The sequence below is a fragment of the Ixodes scapularis genome, unplaced genomic scaffold (assembly GCF_016920785.2).
Source record: "Ixodes scapularis isolate PalLabHiFi unplaced genomic scaffold, ASM1692078v2 PGA_scaffold3__209_contigs__length_174095766, whole genome shotgun sequence".
Taxonomy (NCBI): domain Eukaryota; kingdom Metazoa; phylum Arthropoda; class Arachnida; order Ixodida; family Ixodidae; genus Ixodes; species Ixodes scapularis.
Genome location: NW_024609868.1, coordinates 51648376 through 51667592, shown reverse-complemented (window position 1 = coordinate 51667592; position 19217 = coordinate 51648376). Strand labels below are relative to the sequence as shown.

At 48.1% G+C, this 19217-nt stretch overlaps 1 protein-coding gene across 3 annotated transcripts in view; it reads right to left on the bottom strand.

Moving 5' to 3' along the window:
- LOC8041876 (cell division cycle and apoptosis regulator protein 1) overlaps positions 1–19217 on the bottom strand; it is a 65666-nt gene that overhangs the window by 30339 nt on the left and 16110 nt on the right. For 2 of the 3 annotated variants that reach the window (XM_029971688.4, XM_029971689.4), the window contains 6 exons: positions 19053–19167; positions 18368–18482; positions 16857–16940; positions 14556–14931; positions 12480–12749; positions 7843–8125 (listed from right to left, as the gene is read on the bottom strand). In XM_029971688.4, coding sequence (XP_029827548.2) covers positions 7843–8125; positions 12480–12749; positions 14556–14931; positions 16857–16940; positions 18368–18482; positions 19053–19167 — 1243 coding nt within the window. The remainder of the gene's footprint in view (positions 1–7842; positions 8126–12479; positions 12750–14555; positions 14932–16856; positions 16941–18367; positions 18483–19052; positions 19168–19217) is intronic. The other variant, XM_029971690.4, reaches the window with a different exon arrangement.

The following is a 19217-nucleotide window of genomic DNA, read 5'->3' as shown; positions in this document are numbered from 1 at the left end:
TCCATTATATGTCCCCAGTTTATGCGACATCCCGCATTTTACGACGAATTTGCCCAGTCCCGACGAACTCCCCACCCATAGAAATAATACATTAAAAGTTTGGTTTACACGACGCGTGATTCTATGCATCCCGCGTCATACAACGTTCCGGTGGCAGTACGGAACGCGGAAGAATTCTGCGCGCCATTTTCAGAGGGTCCAAAAGCATGCTGCCGGCAGCCCAAGACAGCCGCGGCGCCGGAAAAGAGCAGGAGACAGCACTTTCCCTTCTCCTCCCAGCGTTGTGAAATGCCTCAGCATTTTCACGCTGCATCCTTGCTCCGCTCATCTCATCGTTCGCTTGTCTCCCTCGTTTACCCTCGCTCTCCTCTGCGTGCCACTTTCTCCAACTCGTTGCTTCTCCCAGGACAGAGCATGCTTCCGCTGGTTCCCGCCGTTCCCGCTTTCGAAAAGCGTGAAAAGCGACAAGGATCCTATCGTCACGATTGTGCGCGCCTGCGCTTGCGGCCTTCGAAAGGAAGCTGATGGTGCGCGACAGAAAAAAAGTCTAGCAGGCGATTACTGATTTCCTTCGAGGTGAGAATAAAGTTAAGGCCCGTTCACACTCTTGCGACCTCTTAAAACTGGGTTCTTTAAAACCTCTTAGAACGAGAGGACACACTGGCGCTCTCTATTGGGTAGCAGTGTAAACTTGGCGGTCCGGCATATTTTCTATTTCTCTCGCGCATTATCCTTTCTTGGCTCTAAAAATTTTTTTAATGTTTTAAACAAGCCTTTCTTATAGGTATTACGCACATTTAATCTCGGAAATCCCACAAAACTTTCGCTCTTGTGAAATGCAGTTCCAGGGTCACCGCAAAGGTGGCGCCAGTGTGCCAGTGTAATCTCTCGTCTTAAAGGACACATGCAAAGGAAAAAAACATTTTTTTTAGACAGCTTAGATGGAAAAAGGATGTCATAAAACGATTTTACAACGAAGAAACAAAATTTTTAGAGCTATATTTACGGCGCTATACGAATTTGTAGTTGGTGCTCGCGGGAGCCGCCGCTAATCACGTGGTAGGCCCGCGCGCCGCCGCGCTGCGTCGCCGCCGCACGCTGAGCGTTGTGCGAACGCCGCTTCAACGCGTTTCTCCAAGCCGCCGTCGCCGCCGCCGCACAAGTTCGTCTGCTTCGGGGCGCCGCCGCCGTCGTCTGACCGGCGCACAGGTCTATCACGTCTGCTTGCGCTTTTTCAGGAGTTTCCTTTGGGCTCTAAAAGTTACTTATTCGTCTTGGTTTTTTGTTATACTTCAAACAAAGATGAATAAGTTACTTTTAGAGGCCATAGGAAGCTTCCGAAAGAGCGCAAGCACCACGTGATAAATAAAGACCAGTCACGTGATAAATACAGACCACTTTTCCGCGGTGCCCGCGGGCGCCAACTACAAATTCGTTTTGCGCCGTAAATATAGCTCTAAAAATATTTTTTCTTCGTTGTAAAATCGTTTTATGGCGTCCTTTTTCCATCTAAGCCGTTTAAAAAAAATGTTTTTTTCCTTTGCATGTGTCCTTTAAAGGGACACTGACACCCCCCAAAAATTTTTTTTAATTTTTTGCCAGGCGCTTCATTATGGTGTCGGAGGACTACCCAATTAATATTTTACAACAGAGTAGCGTATTTTATTAATAAAGCCAAAAGACGCAACTGCTCGAAACCGAAACCGAAACCCGAAGGAGGTCGGAGAAGTGGAGAGAAGAGAGTGAGTGGCGGAAGTCACGTGGCTACACCCGACCGTGTGTTTTTTTGTTTGTTTTTTTCTCCTTCCCGGTAGCAGACGACATGCGGCGTACGGGAACTGTTCGCCGTGGGATTCTTTTGCACTTATGTATGTTCCGCTCGTTGTTCTGTACTCCAAGATGAGTTGTCTTGTACATTGAGGAGTTGGAGATGAGTAGTGAGTGCCCGTGGTGAATTTTGATCGGCTCCGAAAAGAATACACCCAAGATGTTGCGTGAAGAGCTGGCTCACATGTCCTGCGTCCGAAACAGAAGTGGCATTGTGCGACAGAGTTTCCGAAAGGTCAACGGGATCGGGACCAATGGCTGGCTGCAATTCCTGTAGAACATATACGGGCGCCTCGGAAAGCGGACGCTACCTGATTTATATGCTCCTTGCATTTTGTGGAAAGTGATTACATCGAGTTCACAGGTATCAAAAAGGAAATCCCATACCATTTAATTCAGCGACGTGTCGTCCACAACATTTGTTTCTTATTATTATTTTTTTTCTTTCTTTCTTCAGTAATAATTGTAAAAAAAAGCCACGTAAACATCGAAAAAAAAAAAAAGAGGTTTCACGGGGGATTGAACCAATACTTTTGATTAAACCCGGTCCTACCGCGTGTGAAACGGACGTCTTTCCCACTGAGCTACTGGGGCATATCGAAATTGGGGGATTTCTAGTTGGTCGTGGGATTTCTTTCCTTAGTAATAATTCAGCTGATAAACTGTAAGTTGGAAAGTTTGCTGCCGATTTTCCTCTAGCAAAAGCACTTCCGGGTCGAAGTTGCGATGCACCACGCATTGGCGACATTCTCACCTTGTAAGGAAATCGTACGCGTGCATATTCAAATCGAAGTAGACACGTCGTGCTTGACGTTTGCGCAAGCGATGTCTTCAGCCACGAGAAGGAAGCGACGGCTCGGCGACGTCTTCGTGCAAATCGGCTTGGTGGTCGGGCGTGTCATACGGGGTGAATACCAATTCTTTTGACCAGTCCCAAATTTCTTTTTTTAAGGCAGACAAAATTCGCCGGTACCGTGAACGACAGTTCTGAAATACAGGTCCCACGCCCGTCGTCGCTGCCATCGCCGTCCCCGCGAGTTCCATGATACGCGAAACGACGCACGCACAGAATGCTTCCGGTTGTCTGTGGAACTTTTTTTTCAATCAACGTATTTGCAGCTTTTTAGAAGCCACAAAAAATGGGTTTAATATTTTTTTCTATTTTTAATATTGAGTGCAAGCCTTCAGTGACCCACGACTTTGATTAAATTTGGTGGTCGCATCAATACCTTAGAAAACGGCCCGTGACCATGGGAAAGAGAGTGAGCGAGACTCGAACCGGCCAGTTCTTGATCAGCGGTTTTCGGGCGGAAAGAAACCGAATTTCGAGCCGCAAATTCTGTTCTGGGTAGTTGAGCTCTCATATGTCACGTACAACTAAAAACCTCGGCGAGCATAAATACCCTGTCAGTGTCCCTTTAAGATATTTTAAGAGGTTTTAACAAGTCTCGGTCTCACTTGGTCGTACTCGGTTGCAAGAGTGTGAACGGGCCTTTATTCGCGCCTTTACCGCACAATTGTACGGTTTCGTTTCAATTTAGTCTGATGGTTTTTACTTCGTCAAAGTATGGCAGATTATCAGCTTAGACATCATTTAAAGGGCCCATGAAATGAATTTTGGGCTGGAATAAATCAATTTATATTGATATTTTACTAATAGCACATTGTTCAGGGGGCCAAAAGAATTTTTATTGCTCATAGGTAGTGCCGAGTTCCGGGTTTGTTTTCATCCATGTCAGAAAGAGAATGTGTGGTATGGAACGTGGTTATATACGCATTTGAGCATTTGACCGCAGCGCCCTCTCGTCTATAAACGTTGAGCCAATGCATGCAAAGTTTAACGCGATTATATACGCATTTGACCGCAGCGCCCCCTCCTGTATAGATCATTCCATTTAGCGCTCTCTGGACGGCACCATTTTGTTTGACCGCAGCGCCCCCTCCACACATCCGGGAAGTTCAGCGGGTTCGGCGGGGTAAAACGAGAGAGAGGGCACGCGCCCGACTCCGCTAGCAAACGACAAACCGGGAGGTTGCCGTTCTCCATCTTTGGGCTGTATCGGCGGGCTCTACCGAACATCGAACTCTCGCTCGTGGCCGCCGTTGTGAAGTGGTTTGCGTTCTTAGAATAGTTGTGGCTACTCCAAAATCAGCTTATAGCTCTCTGTTGTTCTGTTTTGCTAAATGATCAACTAGCATATCTTTTTTCCGTTAATTAAATAGCAGTTGAGTCAGCCGGCAGTACTACCCTCAACTACTGCATGTATTGAGGCAGGAGAGCACGTTTTATTTATTATTTCAGACTTCCACTCATGGTCGCTAGAGGCCTACACCAGTACAAACTTTGTATAATAAAAAAGGTACAGCAACCGGATTTACTTTTCGCCAAAGAGACCGGCCAACCTGACACAGTTTTCCTTTTTTTTTTATTTGCACGCAGCTAACAGCGCAATTGGACCCTGTGAGTCTTTTTATCGAGCATAATATTACACGACAACTGGCACACCAAAATCTGCGCATCTGCGCTTGAAAGTTCCAAAATGACGCGATTTTAAACAGAGTTTGCACGCCAGCCGGACGCTAGCTACAGCCCACTCGGCGGAGCGGAAGACATGTGGGGTGAGAGGGGGAGTGCATTTTTTTCTCTTTTACCCTCTCTGCTATGACCCTAATGGAACGGTCTATAGACGTTAAACGGCTACATGCAACGTTTCATCCATGACATCCCCAGCTCTTGAATTACTACCACATCTCAGAACCCCCTACTCATCCCGCAGTCGTGGCCGAGTGGTTAAGGGGGTCTCCCCGTACAGGTTCGAAACCTGTCGACTGCGGAAACATTTTTTCTTTTTTTAAGAAGACAGATGGGATGGATATCGATGTGAGCACGGACGCCGGACAAGGCTAGACCCTGAGGAGCTTCGACCCTAAAAAGGTAGAGAGTCAAAAGCCCGACTATCGGTACGAAAATTCGAAAACGCAGTGGACTATTTCGTACCTCCTTCCCTTCGTAAGCTCTCTGCCTTTTCACTGTGATACATCTGCGGACCCCACAGCGCATCACTGGGCCCAAACGAATGTCACGTGACACCGGAGCTCACTCATTCCCTTCACCCCTAAGCTGACATTATGGTGGAAGCTACGCACTTGCCGGACCAATCAGCCGCCCCCCTTTCATCAACTGACCTCATTCTTTGCGCGTGGGTATGCGCGAGAGAGCGTGATCACGTAGCAAAAGTGTGGCTGGCCCAAGGAGCAGGTAGCTTCCACAGCACTGTCAGCTTCGGGGTGAACGGGGTGGGGAAAGCAACTTTTGTCTGAATTTTGAACGACAGGCTAGTCTTCTAGGGGGACAATGGATGCGTTCGGCTTACACAAACGAGAGTCCGAGCAAGAGTTACTCCCGCTTTCCGTCTTCTTGAACTGTTTGGTAGAATGCACGATTTATGAGTTGAGGAGGAAAGCTAAACAGGAAAAAGTTGAAAAAGCGTTTCATGACTCCTTTCAAACCTCCGCTTGTCTTTTTCGCGCAAGGCCAATCACTGTATTCATAATTAATGTTTTTTCCGATGATACGACTCACGAATTATACGACGATTTTGTGCGGTCCCGCAAAAGTCGTATAATCGGGGCTTTACTGTATATGTTTTTTTTCTGGGACAAACTATACATTGCCCTGCACTTTTCTGCACAGGTGCTGGTAAATCGAATAAACTATCTATATGCTGCAAAAGGTACATGCTCAGCAGCAATACCACCCCGACGGCAGCCAGTGAGATGTCAGTGCAAGCCAAAGAAACACTATGTTTGTGTTGACATCAATGCATCCGGTAGGCGAAAAATGTCTGGGGCTGGGCAATTCCTCGTCCCAAGCTTTGTCAAGTGTGCGCGCTGCTCGGTTTCACGGTTGATCACTTCCGCAACTACGCACTTACAGCCATTACGAAAGCGGCTTGGCTTGGCTTGGCTTGGCTTCACCTGGCCTAGCCACCTGGCGGCAAAAGAAAATTGGCGTAGTGGCAAGCTAAATTGCACGTAATTCGAGACTTGCGGAGCCAAAAATTGGAGGTGCGTTGATTACACGAGGGAAAAAAAAAAAGAGAGTCCAAATATTGGTACCCGTTGTGGTACCAATATTTGGACTCTTTATGCAAGTGCGTTCATTATGCGAGTAATTTCGATATTATAGGTGAGGTTATTGAGACCCATTCTCTAGACGGCGAAAATCTTGCAGTTCTCCGGAAAAACTGATCTCGGCCCAGCCCAGTGTCGAGCAAACGGCACGTGCCGGCTCCATTTGCTTGGCACAACTTTTTGTGGATACGAAGCCAAAGCTACACACCCGTGCAGCTGGGCAGCTTCAGCGTCGCTCAAATTGGTACACATATGCTCTTCACTTCTTCAGAAACGCCCCGCATCCCAGCATGCTCGCTCACTTTGCACACAAACAATAAATGTATGGAAGAAAGCCAATAATTATGAAAAAGTCAAAAGGAAACCATTGTTAGCATCTTGATAGGATGCTAAATATAATGTACAATGGGTTGCTGTTTTTTCATTGTTTTTTTTCTTTTAATCTTTTTTATGTTTTATTAGCACGGGTGAGTGGATGCTGAAAGATGCTTATACACCGGTTTTATGTTCATAAACTCACGGCCTAGCGTGCTATCTTTAGAGGCCAGTACACGCTTGTTCGCTGCTTCAAAAAGCGAGCAAAGCGCCCGCCATGCTCACTAACACCGAGAATCGCAATGACCAGAAGCTTCGTTTACAAAATGCAGCGCTGTGAAGATCGCACCGATCAGCAAGCAATCTTCACAGTTCAACATGTGCATGTTCGTTGGTTCAGAGAGCAAGCAGAGCATGCGCTGTACGTACGAGCACTGAAAATGGCACCACATTCAGAAGGCTATTTCTACTTACGACAGTGATTTGCCCATGATCCGACGCTAATCCTTACACGCTTGCATCTGAAAGGCTGAACCCACTGGAGCAAACATTACCGACGAAATTTGCGCCGCAAAAATCTATTTCAACACGTCGCTGCGCATTCGTCGGAAACTAAAATTCTACGCGACAAACAAGCACGCACGCCACCAAGGCGTCAGCTGCACGAGCGACTTCATCTGCACGCAAACGATGCACTAGCAAACGCCGGAAACCCGATTGCACTACCGACGCACAATACCATCAGCAAATGGGATGTTCAGAAAACATGCGTAAACGGCCCGAACGTGGTTACAACTTCAAAGCCGGCCGGAAATAACGGCCAGTTCCTTGGCTAGTTCGTACCCCACATCGGCCAACGGCCCCTTCCTGTGGCAGCGGACGCCAGGCAAACAAAAGCCAGCTCTCCCAGATCGGCGCCGAACGGCCCGTGGCCCGAACCCACCCAGAGTGCATCGAGCTGCACGAGCAACTGCAAGCAACTCGTTCGTTCCGGAAAAAATTGGCACAGTCTACAGGAAAAATGCCACTGCAATGGTGCGGCAAATTGTTCACAAGTACCCCAACCGGCTTCTCGACCTCACCGCAACTACGGTGCCTGGAACGTGTCTCCAACTGGCGCGTTAACCACGTCCAAAAATGCGGTCCCTCGGTTTCCGCCTGACAATGTTGAATAAGTGTCGTGCTGCCGCCGTCCTCGATTCCGGCGGCGTCACGGCAGCGGCAGTGAATGTGGCAGACGCAAGTTCTGCTTCAGGTCACTTTCCAGCTTGACAGTCCACGGAAGTTTCAGCAGCCACGAGAGAGTGCGACGCTCGCATTCTCTCGTGCTTTTTTCTCTCCAGACCTTCTATGCCCAGCCGCCGGGATCACGACGTCCGACAGCGTGACACTCCGGCTTTTGGGACGTCACTCGTCGCCACTTCGAGACCTCATTCGATGCATGAGCGGAATGGAAAGCTAAACGCACCGTTCGGACAATCGTTCCAGGCACCGTACCGCAACTGAGACGCTCGCGGACGGACTCCATGGCGCACCCGTGCCCGCGGGAGTTCTCGGAAATCGTACCTTGGCACTGAAGGAGAAGTCCAGGTCCGGGGGGTTGAGCACTGCGGGGGGTGGTGGCGGTGCGGGCGGCGCCTCGGAGCCGTCGCCAAGCGCAGCCAGCGGCTCAAGGGGCGGCGGAGGCAGCGTGTCCTTGGGCAGCACTTGGAAGCCGCACGGGTGGTTCAGGCTGAAGGGGCGGTGCAGGGGGAAGGCCCGCTGCCAGCAGATGTTGGCGTGGAAGAAGTCGGACGGAATGTACAGGTTCGGGTAGCGCTTCTTCAGGTCTACCACCCCCATCTCACACCTGGGAGAAGGGACAGCAACGACGCAAGGTTGGGAATGAAGAACCTCTGGGTGACTTAAAACATGACGTGTCTCCACCCCGAAAAAATTAAGAAGTTCCTTGCATCGCCGATTGCTCGGTGGCCACCCAAATGTACTGCTAGCAACCTGGACCAGAAGTCAGTTGCAGAATCGTTAGCTTATTCAAAAGCTTAAAGCGACTTTAGCGAATTTTCAATGGGAAAATGGCAGTAGACAAAGCTGACGGACACGTGGAGACGAATGGCGTCAGCTACAAGAAACGGGCCCCATTTCTCCACCGAAAGTTTCAGAAGATCCCTTAAAACCTTTTAATGAGTGAACAGTTAGATTTCAAATGGGCATCTGGTTTCATTAGCTTTATCGCTAACGCCACATTTGGGCGAAGAGTGCATTCGGCGATGCACAGCTTATTTTTGCGACAAAAAGAAAAGTTGTTTTTGAGAAATGCACCGTACGGTAGACTACGGCAGGAATTCTGGAACTTGTAGACATCGGGGAACCTCCCTTACGCGAGGAATCCCTCCCAACCCCAGCATTGACGATACGAAGCAGTCAAGTCCACAAATCGTGTGAACAATAACGTATTGAGAGAATGATTTCGGGATTTGTACCGTCCAGAGGGCTTGAAAAAGCCTCCCAAAACCTTAGACTGACAGTCTACATTTTTCTAAAAAGTGACTCGTAGCAAGCCACTCGCTGACACTGTGAGGCCTCTAGGAGGCAGCTCCAGCTCGTGTCTAGTTCGGACCATCCAAAGCTAAGTGAACAAGTGATCATTCACTCTACCCAGCAAAACGAGGATCATGTTCAAAATCTTACTCGAGTAGTTCCGAGCTAACCCTGCAAGCGTGGCAGAGTTGGTAATGCACGCGGCGATGTGATGAGATAGAGCAACGCTGGACTTCGGTAGGTTTCCCAACGCCAAGGTACAAAACTCTTAAGACCGGTTCACACATACACTGCAGTGCTAAATCAGCACTAGGAACAGCACTGGTGCAGCGCTAACTTGAACATAACTTGGTAATAATTCACGGCTACATTGGCGCTCTATCACTAATATAGCGCGAAGTCAACGCTGCATGAGCAAGGTCAGCGCTACAGTAAACCTTCCTTAATTCGAGGTCATAGAACTGGAGAACTATTCTAGATAAGCGGAGTTTCGAGAAAAGCGAGGCACCAACTTTTCAATGCACTGACTGCGCATTCTGAAAATGGAACCCTTCCAGCAATCACTTTAAGGGGAGACACTGCCCAGAAAAAAAAATTTCTGCGAAAAAAGTTGATTTTGAAAAATACCGTATTTACATCCACCGACATCTAGAGAGTATTCCCAAAAAGTTTAATTAATTTTCACTGCATAGTTAAATTTTTATAAATTATTCTCTGTCCACCAAAGCTAAAGAAAAGGTAGGGTTTGGAGCACTTTGAACGCATTTTTCTCCGTTCCACTTTTTGGTATAAATTCCAATTTAGTCAATCTATCGTTTGATAATGGCTAAACAGGGAAGGCTCATTCTTCCTTTTTCCTGACTGAAATTTAATAAGGAATGCGGCTATGGAGCTTTTTTGTCACTTTACGGGTGTCTTGTATAAAAAATGTTGACATTTTGTCGAAGACACAGAAGACCAAAAAGTTGTCCAAGTTTGCAGAAGAGAAAATTTATAGAAGTAAATTACTTTTCAGAAAAAACGTTCCATAGCCGCACCCTCTAGGCATTCTGCTACATATCTAGCAAATAAAAATCTTGAATATTGTGACAGTTTTCTGACGATAGATTAACTAAACAATGTAGGCGTGTTGCTGATAGAAGCTACTCTAATTTCTTTCTCATTTAACCGACAGACCTGAAATTTTGTTATACACCCTCTAGCATGACCGCCAGCCTACCCTGTAAATTTCATTGGTTTTAATACAAAAGTTCAAAAGTTTACCCCCCTAGGGGGTGTGTCCCCTTAATAGACTTGACACTCACCCGTGGGAAGAACTAAACGACTGCAACAAAATTATCAACAAGCAACAGTCAGGAGATGAGACAGCAATACTAAAAAAACAAGACCGGAAAAAAACAAAAACAATATCCACGAAAAAAAAAAAAAAAAAGATGAAGAGCCGAAGACAATGTTAAGCGCGAGGGAGAGAGAAAAATGGTGGTACCAAATGCCAAGCCAAGGTTTGGGAGAGAAAAAAATAAGCAAGACAATAAACACACTTGAGGCGTGTACTGCTCCCGGGGTTGCCACGCATGAGCACAGCACAACTCTCTTGCTTGTGATGGATGATGCAAAACTTGGTTATTTTTTGCGTTTTTGTTGGTGGATTGCCGTTTTTTTAGTCAGCAAAAGTTTGGGCCACCATGTTCATTGTTTGCTGTGCCCTGCTTGGTTTTATTTTTTTAATTACTGTTAACATAATTTTTATACAGCTACACACAGCTCTGACGTCATGCCGCTGTGGTGGTGCTGCTATAGACCTTTGCAAAAAGAGAGCTCTGGCCGCCGCCATTTTGCGAATCGAGCGACCCCTATCAGCCAGAAATTTCTGGCACCCGCCCGAGCTGTAAAAAACCCGGTCAGCGTGACTCCCCACCTGCATTTTGCATTCGGAGTTCGCCGGCTTTTCTGGGAAGTTTTTACTTTATTCGCCTGTTTAGGATGCTTACCCTTTGTATGTTATCTTCCACTGTGACAACCAGAGAATACCAGCGCTCGTAGCCTGAGCGGCCTTCGCAGGAAACAAACGAAGAGAGCGAACGTCAAACAGCCCGCGACGCAGGCAGTTCGACGTTCTTGGAGGATTATTTCCGCCGAGATAATCTCCAAAAAGCCTTCCCGGGTGTGTTCCGGGTCTTCGCGAAAAATAGCTGATAGGGTCGGGTCCGGGGTGTGGGGACAGAATAGACACGCTTGTTCATTCGCTTTGAAGCTGTGCAAAAAAGCTGCTCCCTTCTACATGTTCCCCAAAACACGCCAGATTCCGTCAGACTGTCGTGAAGTGACTATCGTCGACACTGCATATTGGATATGCTGTGTTATTTGAGACCTTTCTCAAATCCTCTTCAGATAATGCGGCACCGTGGGGTATGTACAATATATGTTGTTCGATTGATGAGACTCATTGAATTTCATGTTGTGGGCGGGGAATATCCATGCAGTTCGGATATATTGTGTGGTCAAATATTTTGACCTATATAGATTGACATGTCTGAGTGTACGGTGCCGTAAAACGACGAACATAAAATGAAACAAACATTCCGGTTGGATTTGTTCTGTCGCTCACGGACTCACCAAAACAGCTTTCATTTCTTTGTTTTTGTTCCCAAAAATAGATCACTGCTTTCTTAAATACCTCTATAAATTATGTTCACCACAGAACACAAAATAAAAAAGAAAACGCAGCAATTCAGCCGCCGCCAGCGTCCGGAATTGCGCCCACGCAGGCTGCCACAGCCCACTGACGAAAAACTCCACATCTCAGCGCAGTCGGGCAACATTGACGTACACTCTCAAAACCAGGAACGCGCGCTGTAAATCGCTTCTTTCGAGACTGCCGCTGGAAAGGTCTATTGGCAGGGCGCATGCGCAGACACTTAAATTTGCGCAAATCTGGTTCCAGTGCTAGCGCAGTGCCCGCACCTCTTGTGGGCTAATTTGTTAGCAGCGTACTGGCCTATACATCCGAGATCCCTCCTGAAAACCTTTCAAGATATCTGATGAGTAAAAGCCCCTTCACACACTTGCGGCCCTTAGAACCAAGCGCCTTAAAACCTTTTAAAAACTCTTACGACGGGAGATCACACTGCCACATAGGTGCCATCTAAGCAGTGACCCTGGAACTGCATTTTACAAAAGCGAAGGTTGGGTGGTGTTTGCGAGGCAAAATGTACATACTACTTATGAGAAATGTTAGTTCATAACAATGACAAAAGTTTTTCAAGCCAAGAAATAAAGAATGATGGGCGAAAGAAATTAAAAATATACGATACCGCCCAGTGTTCCATTACTACCCGATAGGTGGTGCCAGTGTGTCCTCTCGTCATAAGAGATTTTAAAAGGTTTCAAGGCACTCGTTCTTGGGAGTTGGGCCTTAAATGCATTGTGCCTATGGGAGTTCACTCCATGACAAGGAAATCCTTCGACTTCACCAATATCTCGAGATAACCGAGTTTCAGTTATCAAGCGATTGCTGTATTTCCAGCGCCGACTAATAGTGCCGAGGTAGCGTTGTGGTGTTTGTGTGAACCGGCCTCTCTTCCGAAGCCAGATGGAGCAAGTTTTGAAAAGAGGACCGAGGTGGCCCAAGGAGAGGGAAAAGAAGAGCAAGGGTGCCACTTCACTGGTCGAGGGAGATGGCGGGGATGTCCACCACGTAGCGGGGCATCAGCCGGGGCTTGCGCCTGGGAGGGGGGCTGCTGCCCCTGCGGCTGGGGGACAGGGCGTGCTTGCGGGGCAGGCCTGAGCCCTCGTGGTCCAGGCCGCCCCTGAAGTCCCGCTCGGGTGTCAGGGCGCCGCCCCGCAGGTCCCGGTCTCGGTCCCGGTCGTGGTCCACGTCACGGTCTCGGTCCCGCTCCCGCATGATGGGCGAACGCCGGTCCCGCATGGGTAACCTGAGAAACGTAAAATGCGCTTACGACAAATTCAACTTCAAATGACATCCAATCCCACATAATATTGGCACTTGCTTGAGGGGAAAAAACAAAGAGGCATGTGCTAGACTAGGGGTCTCCGAACTTTTCGGCTGAAAGGCCAGAGTAGCGATCTGTCACAGTCTCGAGGACCGGAACGAAAAAGAGTACATATTTGGTTTGAATATAAGTCTACCTTTTTTCTCGGAAATGTTGCCAAAAATTAAGGGTTGACCTTTTCAGTCAACCCTAAATTTCGGGACCCTACCGAGAGCATGAAGCTATGGAGCTACCGAGTCACTGAACCGGCGTCACTGTAGAGCCGTGCCGCTTCTTGTTTCAGGAAGCACGAAAACAACCAAAACAGCAGCAGGCGGGGTCCTGCCGTGACCGCCGCTTGCACGCATCCCTTGGGCATTGTGTTTTGCGCCTGTCTGTGGCCAGCGCCGCTCACTAATGCCCCTCGCGACGTAAGGGGGGAAGGAAGGGAGGGGGGACGCGACGCACCATGCACCTTGCCCCCTCCCCTCCAAGCCCTCTCCCTTGCAGATGCACACCAAAAGAAAATATGGAGGTTACTTTCGCTTCTTGTTGCTCATGCGGTCGCACGCTGCTCACGATGACTCGCGGTGTTGCTTGTGTCTTTGTACATACTTTCTTCGCTTTGCCCGTCTCTATCTTCTTTAGTTTCTTGTTGTTGGAAGTCCTGACGATGATTAAGTCGTTGCCATTGCGCTGCAATTTAGCTGAGAGCGCTGCAAATAAAGTTTTGTTTCATTCTTCTGCCCAAACATTCCTCTGTTTAAAAAAAAAAAGAAAGAAAAAAATCAACCCACATTCACTTTTTTTATTGTTTTATTTATTCTCGGCGAGTTCAATATAAAGGCATTGACCTATATTTGTGATCGGTTTATGTTGGAGTAAATACTAATCATAAACAAAGTAAAACTAAGTAAATAAACCTATATAAGCATTTCAACGCAGAAATGAATGTTTGAGTAAGTATTAACAAGAAACCTAATGTGGACGAATACATATACCTACTTCAAATTGAAGTTTAAGATTTTGCTAGGTAATTATGACATTATAGAGCAGTTGTGACCAAAACAACTCACCAGGCATACATCAAAGTGCATGGGAACATTGGCACATTCAAGCAGTGCAAAAGACTAATGAGAATGATGAGACTAATACTGACAATATGCAGTAGTTGTGACAGAGGACACTAAGCACAATGTACAGAAGAACGAAATGGAATTATAACATAGTTACACAGACATGAAGCAGGGGACAAAGACTGGTAATGCTAGTGATGAAAATGTCCAATTAATAATAGGCACGAGGTCCCAAGTTGCACTGCAGTTTCTCTCATTCTTTCAGGTAACTTGGTTTGTGCATCTGGAGTGCGTCGCAGTGTCATTTCTTTACGCACACTTCTTTTTGCGACGTTAGCAGCAGGTCTGCTTGGAAACGGGCCACGGATCAGGCTTCATTGGAAAGACCACCAACAGCCGTGGGCCGCATCTGTCCCCAAGCTGGGTTTGGAGACCCCCATGCTAGACCACTAGTCACAGAATCGAAACACAGTCAAACCTTAGCGATTAGACACCGACAGAAAGTCAGAACGACATGTGTAGGACGCATCATCCGAAACTCCTTGCGTCTACTCTCTATTGCACGTGATGATGCCACAAAGGCAGAAGAGATCTGGTGGTAACCGCTGCTCCCGATGCCAGAAAGGGACCAGTGTCAACGCTCCCACAGTACAGATACAAAAAATCCCCAAACCTGGAGCGGTCCTGCATTCTGTCCGGCATCCGGTCCTGCATCCTGTTCATGCCACGGTCCTGCATCCTGTCCAGGCTGCGGTCTTGCATGCGGTCGAAGTTGCGGTCGTGCATGCGGTCCGGCATGCGATCCACATTCCTGTCCAAGTTCCTGTCCGTGTTCCTGTCCAGGAAGCGGTCCCGCGTACGATCCTCCATGCGGTTGTACGGCCTCCGGTCCCGATCAAAGTCCCTGTTGCTGTTCCGGTCTTGGTACCGGTCCCGACGGTCGTCGTGGCGCATATCACGGTCTCGCCTCAGCTGTGCCGGCGAAACGGCCCGTCTCATTGGCGTCGGTGAAGAGGGCCTCCTCGTCTGCGTCCTCGTGCTGTTGTTTCCTGAAACCGTAAAGGAAACCCATTAGCGTCGGTAAGATGAATCTCTGGTTAGATCAATTAGACACGCTGTAACAAAGCGTCACCGAGCGTGTACGCACAACGTTGACCACGGTTCTGCATTTTCGCAGCTCACTCAGACTGAAGCATGATGCGCTAATACCTCCCTATTTAGTAGATCAGTTCCTTTATAGTACCACAAAGGCATCTAGCAATGCATTACACGAGGGGGAAGGCAAAAGTGTGGGGGAAGTCGTGATATACACCGTTAAATATCGAGCATCTACCCATTCCACAATGAGCACCCACCCCTCAATGTTGTAACATTCAGAAAATACACAAAAGGCCTATCTTTGCAAGGCGTTAACCTAAGGAGCACCCATCCCCCAGATTTACATGTTTATCTCCAAATCTTTTTTGCGGGAGCTTGCTCGGAATTTAAGAGAACATATGATAGAATACAATACAACGTGATACTGCCAGATCTGCGAGCGAAACATTTTCATCTGGGTGCGCAATACCGGCAGAGGAATCTATGAAGTTAGATCTAGCAATCGTAGTTCACTACTCTAGAAAGGGCGAGAGCATATCTCCAAGAAAATAAGGGAAGACAGGCTAAATTGCACACCTATAACTGCCGACGTAGAATCCCTCAATTATATACGGGTTTGTTCGTCTAGCCGACATCCCTCGAGGATTATTTCTATCTTGAAGTAACAAGCATTTTGCCGTTCTAAGCGACATCGGAAGCACGGCGCAGACCTCCTCTAATTTTCACTAAAATAGAGAGGTGTCCCAAGTGAGGAACCCCCTATGTATGTATGTGCTAAAGCCTTATATAGCGTGCTTGTACGCAAGTTAAGGTCCGATCACACACACGCGACTCCTTAAGCGCCGTTCACACTCTTGCAACTGAGTATGACCAAGAGAGACAAGACCGGTTTTTAATCCTCTTACGACGTCTTAAGACCAGCTCCGCAGCAGCGCGCCTGATCCTAAGACGTCGCAAGAGGCTTAAAAACCGGTTCTGTCTCTCTCAGCCTTACTCAGCTGCAAGAGTGTGAACGAGCCTTTAGGCCCGAGTGCCCTAAAACCCCTTAAAATCTCTTGCGACGAGAAAAGATCCTGGTGCCATATATGCGGTGACCCCGGAACTACATTTCAATAAAGCGAAGGTTTTGCGGTATTGGCGAGGTCTAATGTACATACTACCTACGAGAAGCGGCAGTTTACAACATTGACGAGAGATTTTCGAGCCAAGGAAGAAAAGAATGATGCGCAAAAGAAATACAAAATGTACAGGACCACCAAGAGTTCCGAGGCTACCCGACAGGTGGCGCCAGCGTCTTTTCTCGACCTAAGAGATTTCGAGGTTTCGAGATGCGCAGTCCTAAGAAGTCGCAAGTGCATGAACAGGCCTTCATACTATACAGTTAACACTGTTTCACAATGTGCGCTGTTTTCCCACAGAAACATGGGTGCGACACTGCCCAGTAATCGTAATCGCTGGCACTAGGAGAAGGGATTGACGACGGTGCTCGCGCATCGTTGCACGCTCGATTTTCGCTGGAAAATCGTTTCAAGTAATCAGCCCTTCCACTAAATCTGCCCTTGGAAAAAGGTTAGTTAAGTGTGCTCGGGCACTCGTAAGAAAGCAAAACCACTACTCGGCTTTCGCCCACCAAGCGGGGCATGCGGTGACAGGGTAACGCAGTAAACGGGAGCGGCTCGAGTGTTACACAGCCAATCCGGTTAGACCACTCATCATTACGAACCAAGAAGACCGCTAAACGGCAAATGCTCCCTCTTCCGAAGTAAAACGGAAACTGCCCATTAGGAAAAAAAACATCTTTAAAAACAAAATCTCAAAAAACAAGAAACATTAAAAAAAAGAAGGTAGGACTGTGCAGGGGACGTCTGCATCTTACCGTAGGCGTAATCCCCCCGGTGGCGGTTTTCGGTGTAGGAATGTTTTTCGTTCTCCGAGCGCCCACCCTTCGAGAGCGAATTCTCTGGACAGACGAGATAAGGGAGAGAGCGCAGGTTGCAGAAACGCACGCATGCGAGGCAACCTCTGCCGCGAGTGCAAGCATCAAAGCAACATCACCTAGAAAGACAAGGCCTGTTTTATAACATTGTTGTTAGTGGACTCCCAAACCGCATAAAAGCGGCAAACACACCCAAGCTGGACAAGAGGCGTCGCAAAACGGCAGATGCGTCCGTCCCGGCTACCGTGCCTGCAAAGCGTCTTCGACTGACGTGTTTAGAGTCCTATGTGGAGCGCAAGTTCATCTGCTTCTTGAGCAGGGGTTGCGGTGACGTCAGAACACAGAGCTCTGATTTGTCCCGATATGAAGGGTAGAGGGTAGACCTCAGGTAGCTAGCATTGAGGTCTACCAACTATCCCTCCATCAGAGCCAACCAGAGATTGGCGTCCTGATGTCAGTGCCACCTCCATGCAAGAAGCAGACGAACTGGCACTCCGCATTTCGCCCGTGCATCAAAAGTGGTCTCGAAGTGGCAACAAACAATGTCACAAGAGCCGGAGCGTCATGCTGTCAAATGGTATGATCCTGGCAAGTAAGCATACAGTTCTGAAAAGAAAAAAAAAACAGCCGCATCTCCACGTGGTGAATGATGTTGATTGGGGCGAAGCTCTGGTGGTGCTTGTCTGCGTAGACGCTGAGCCGCAGCATGCCGAGCCTTTCGTTCGTTTTCATCCATGTCACGCTGTGGTCAAAAGCTCAAATGCGTATATAACCACGTTCCATACCACACATTCTCTTTTTGACATGGATAAAAAACGAACGAAAGGCTCGGCACGCTGCGGCTCACCGTCTACGCAGACAAGCACCACCAGAGCTTCGCCCCAATCAACATCATTCACCACGTGGAGATGCGGTTGTTTTTTCTTTTGCCCTACACGAGCACGGGAGCACATGCTCACGTGCTCGTGAGCACGTGAGCTCACGAGCAGGAGCACGTGCACCCGACGGTGGACGGACACACGGGCATGGCTAGCCCCTAAGGAGCTTCGCCCCTAAAAAAAAAGTGTGAGGGAATGCGAGTGTTGTTGTTGCTGTGGCGTACAATCCCCTGGTTGCTGAAGCTCCCGTGGACACCATTTTCACGTCGCCAGGGTTTTGTGACATCACCAAGAGACCACTTTTAGACACAGTAAGCACACCAGTTGCAAACGCATTCCAGGCACCAAAGTTCCGGCAGCGGCGTGTGCTAGCCTTGTGCTATCGCGAGAGCCGCGAAACATGCCGTCGACAACACCAACACGAGCTAGGCGGTGCTGCGTGGGTCCGCCGGCAGTAAAGTTTGGGGGGGGGGGGGGGGGGGGGGGGGGGGGGGGAGGGCGCAGGCCTTGTCTTTTAGGTTACAATGGTTAAAGAGGAGGACAACAAGAGGAGCGTGGCACACGCAGCTTTACCCGAGGTGATGGAGTTGATGTACTGGGTTTGGGCCGCCATGGTGGCGCTGGTATTGGCCTGATTGCCGGCGGCGGACGTCTGGGTTCCGAGCCGCACTCCGACCTGGGCGTTCATCTGTACAAAGCGGAGTGACTTACCCTTATTGCAAAACTACACTTGCTACGTGACGTTCAGCAAAGAGAAAGCAAATTTGTCAAAAAAAAAAGCTATAGCAGAGCCCATCCACACGTTACGAGAGTAAAAATCTCGCCTTGAAGATCTAAAATACATTCTCAGCCCAGAATATGGCACACAGAAATTAGACTAGCATAAAAATGCTGCCAGGCACTATATTCCGTTGCAACTCAAGAAGGTAGGGCGAGGGAAAGGAAGGTAGGGGAGGAGGAAGCAGACGGAACATAGGAGGGAGGAGGTTTCCCCTTCTCTCCACCGTTCTCTCTGCTTCTTCCTCCCTTTGATTGATTTTCCTGTGCCCTACCTTCTTGAGTTGTAGCTTATTCTTTTTTTTAACTTAGGAAACGTAGCATTAGAGAATACTAGTATAAATTCGCTGATATGCAGTCATGAATGAAAATTAATTAGTGAGTCAACTCATTCACTGCCCTGTTCCGATACCGCAAGAGAGGAAGTGTGTTCTAATTTTTAGTGCCAACAACTCTTAACGTTGAACGTAAATAGGCATACCTGATTCGCCAAGAGCTGGATGCGGTAGGCGTTCCACTTGAAGGGCATGTTCTGGTTATAAGATGCCTCGACAAGCACTCTCTCACCAACCTTCGGCATGGTGCCCTTGATGGCACTAAACATGAAAGAAATACATGCAAAATACTAAGAGTGAGCTCATGGGCA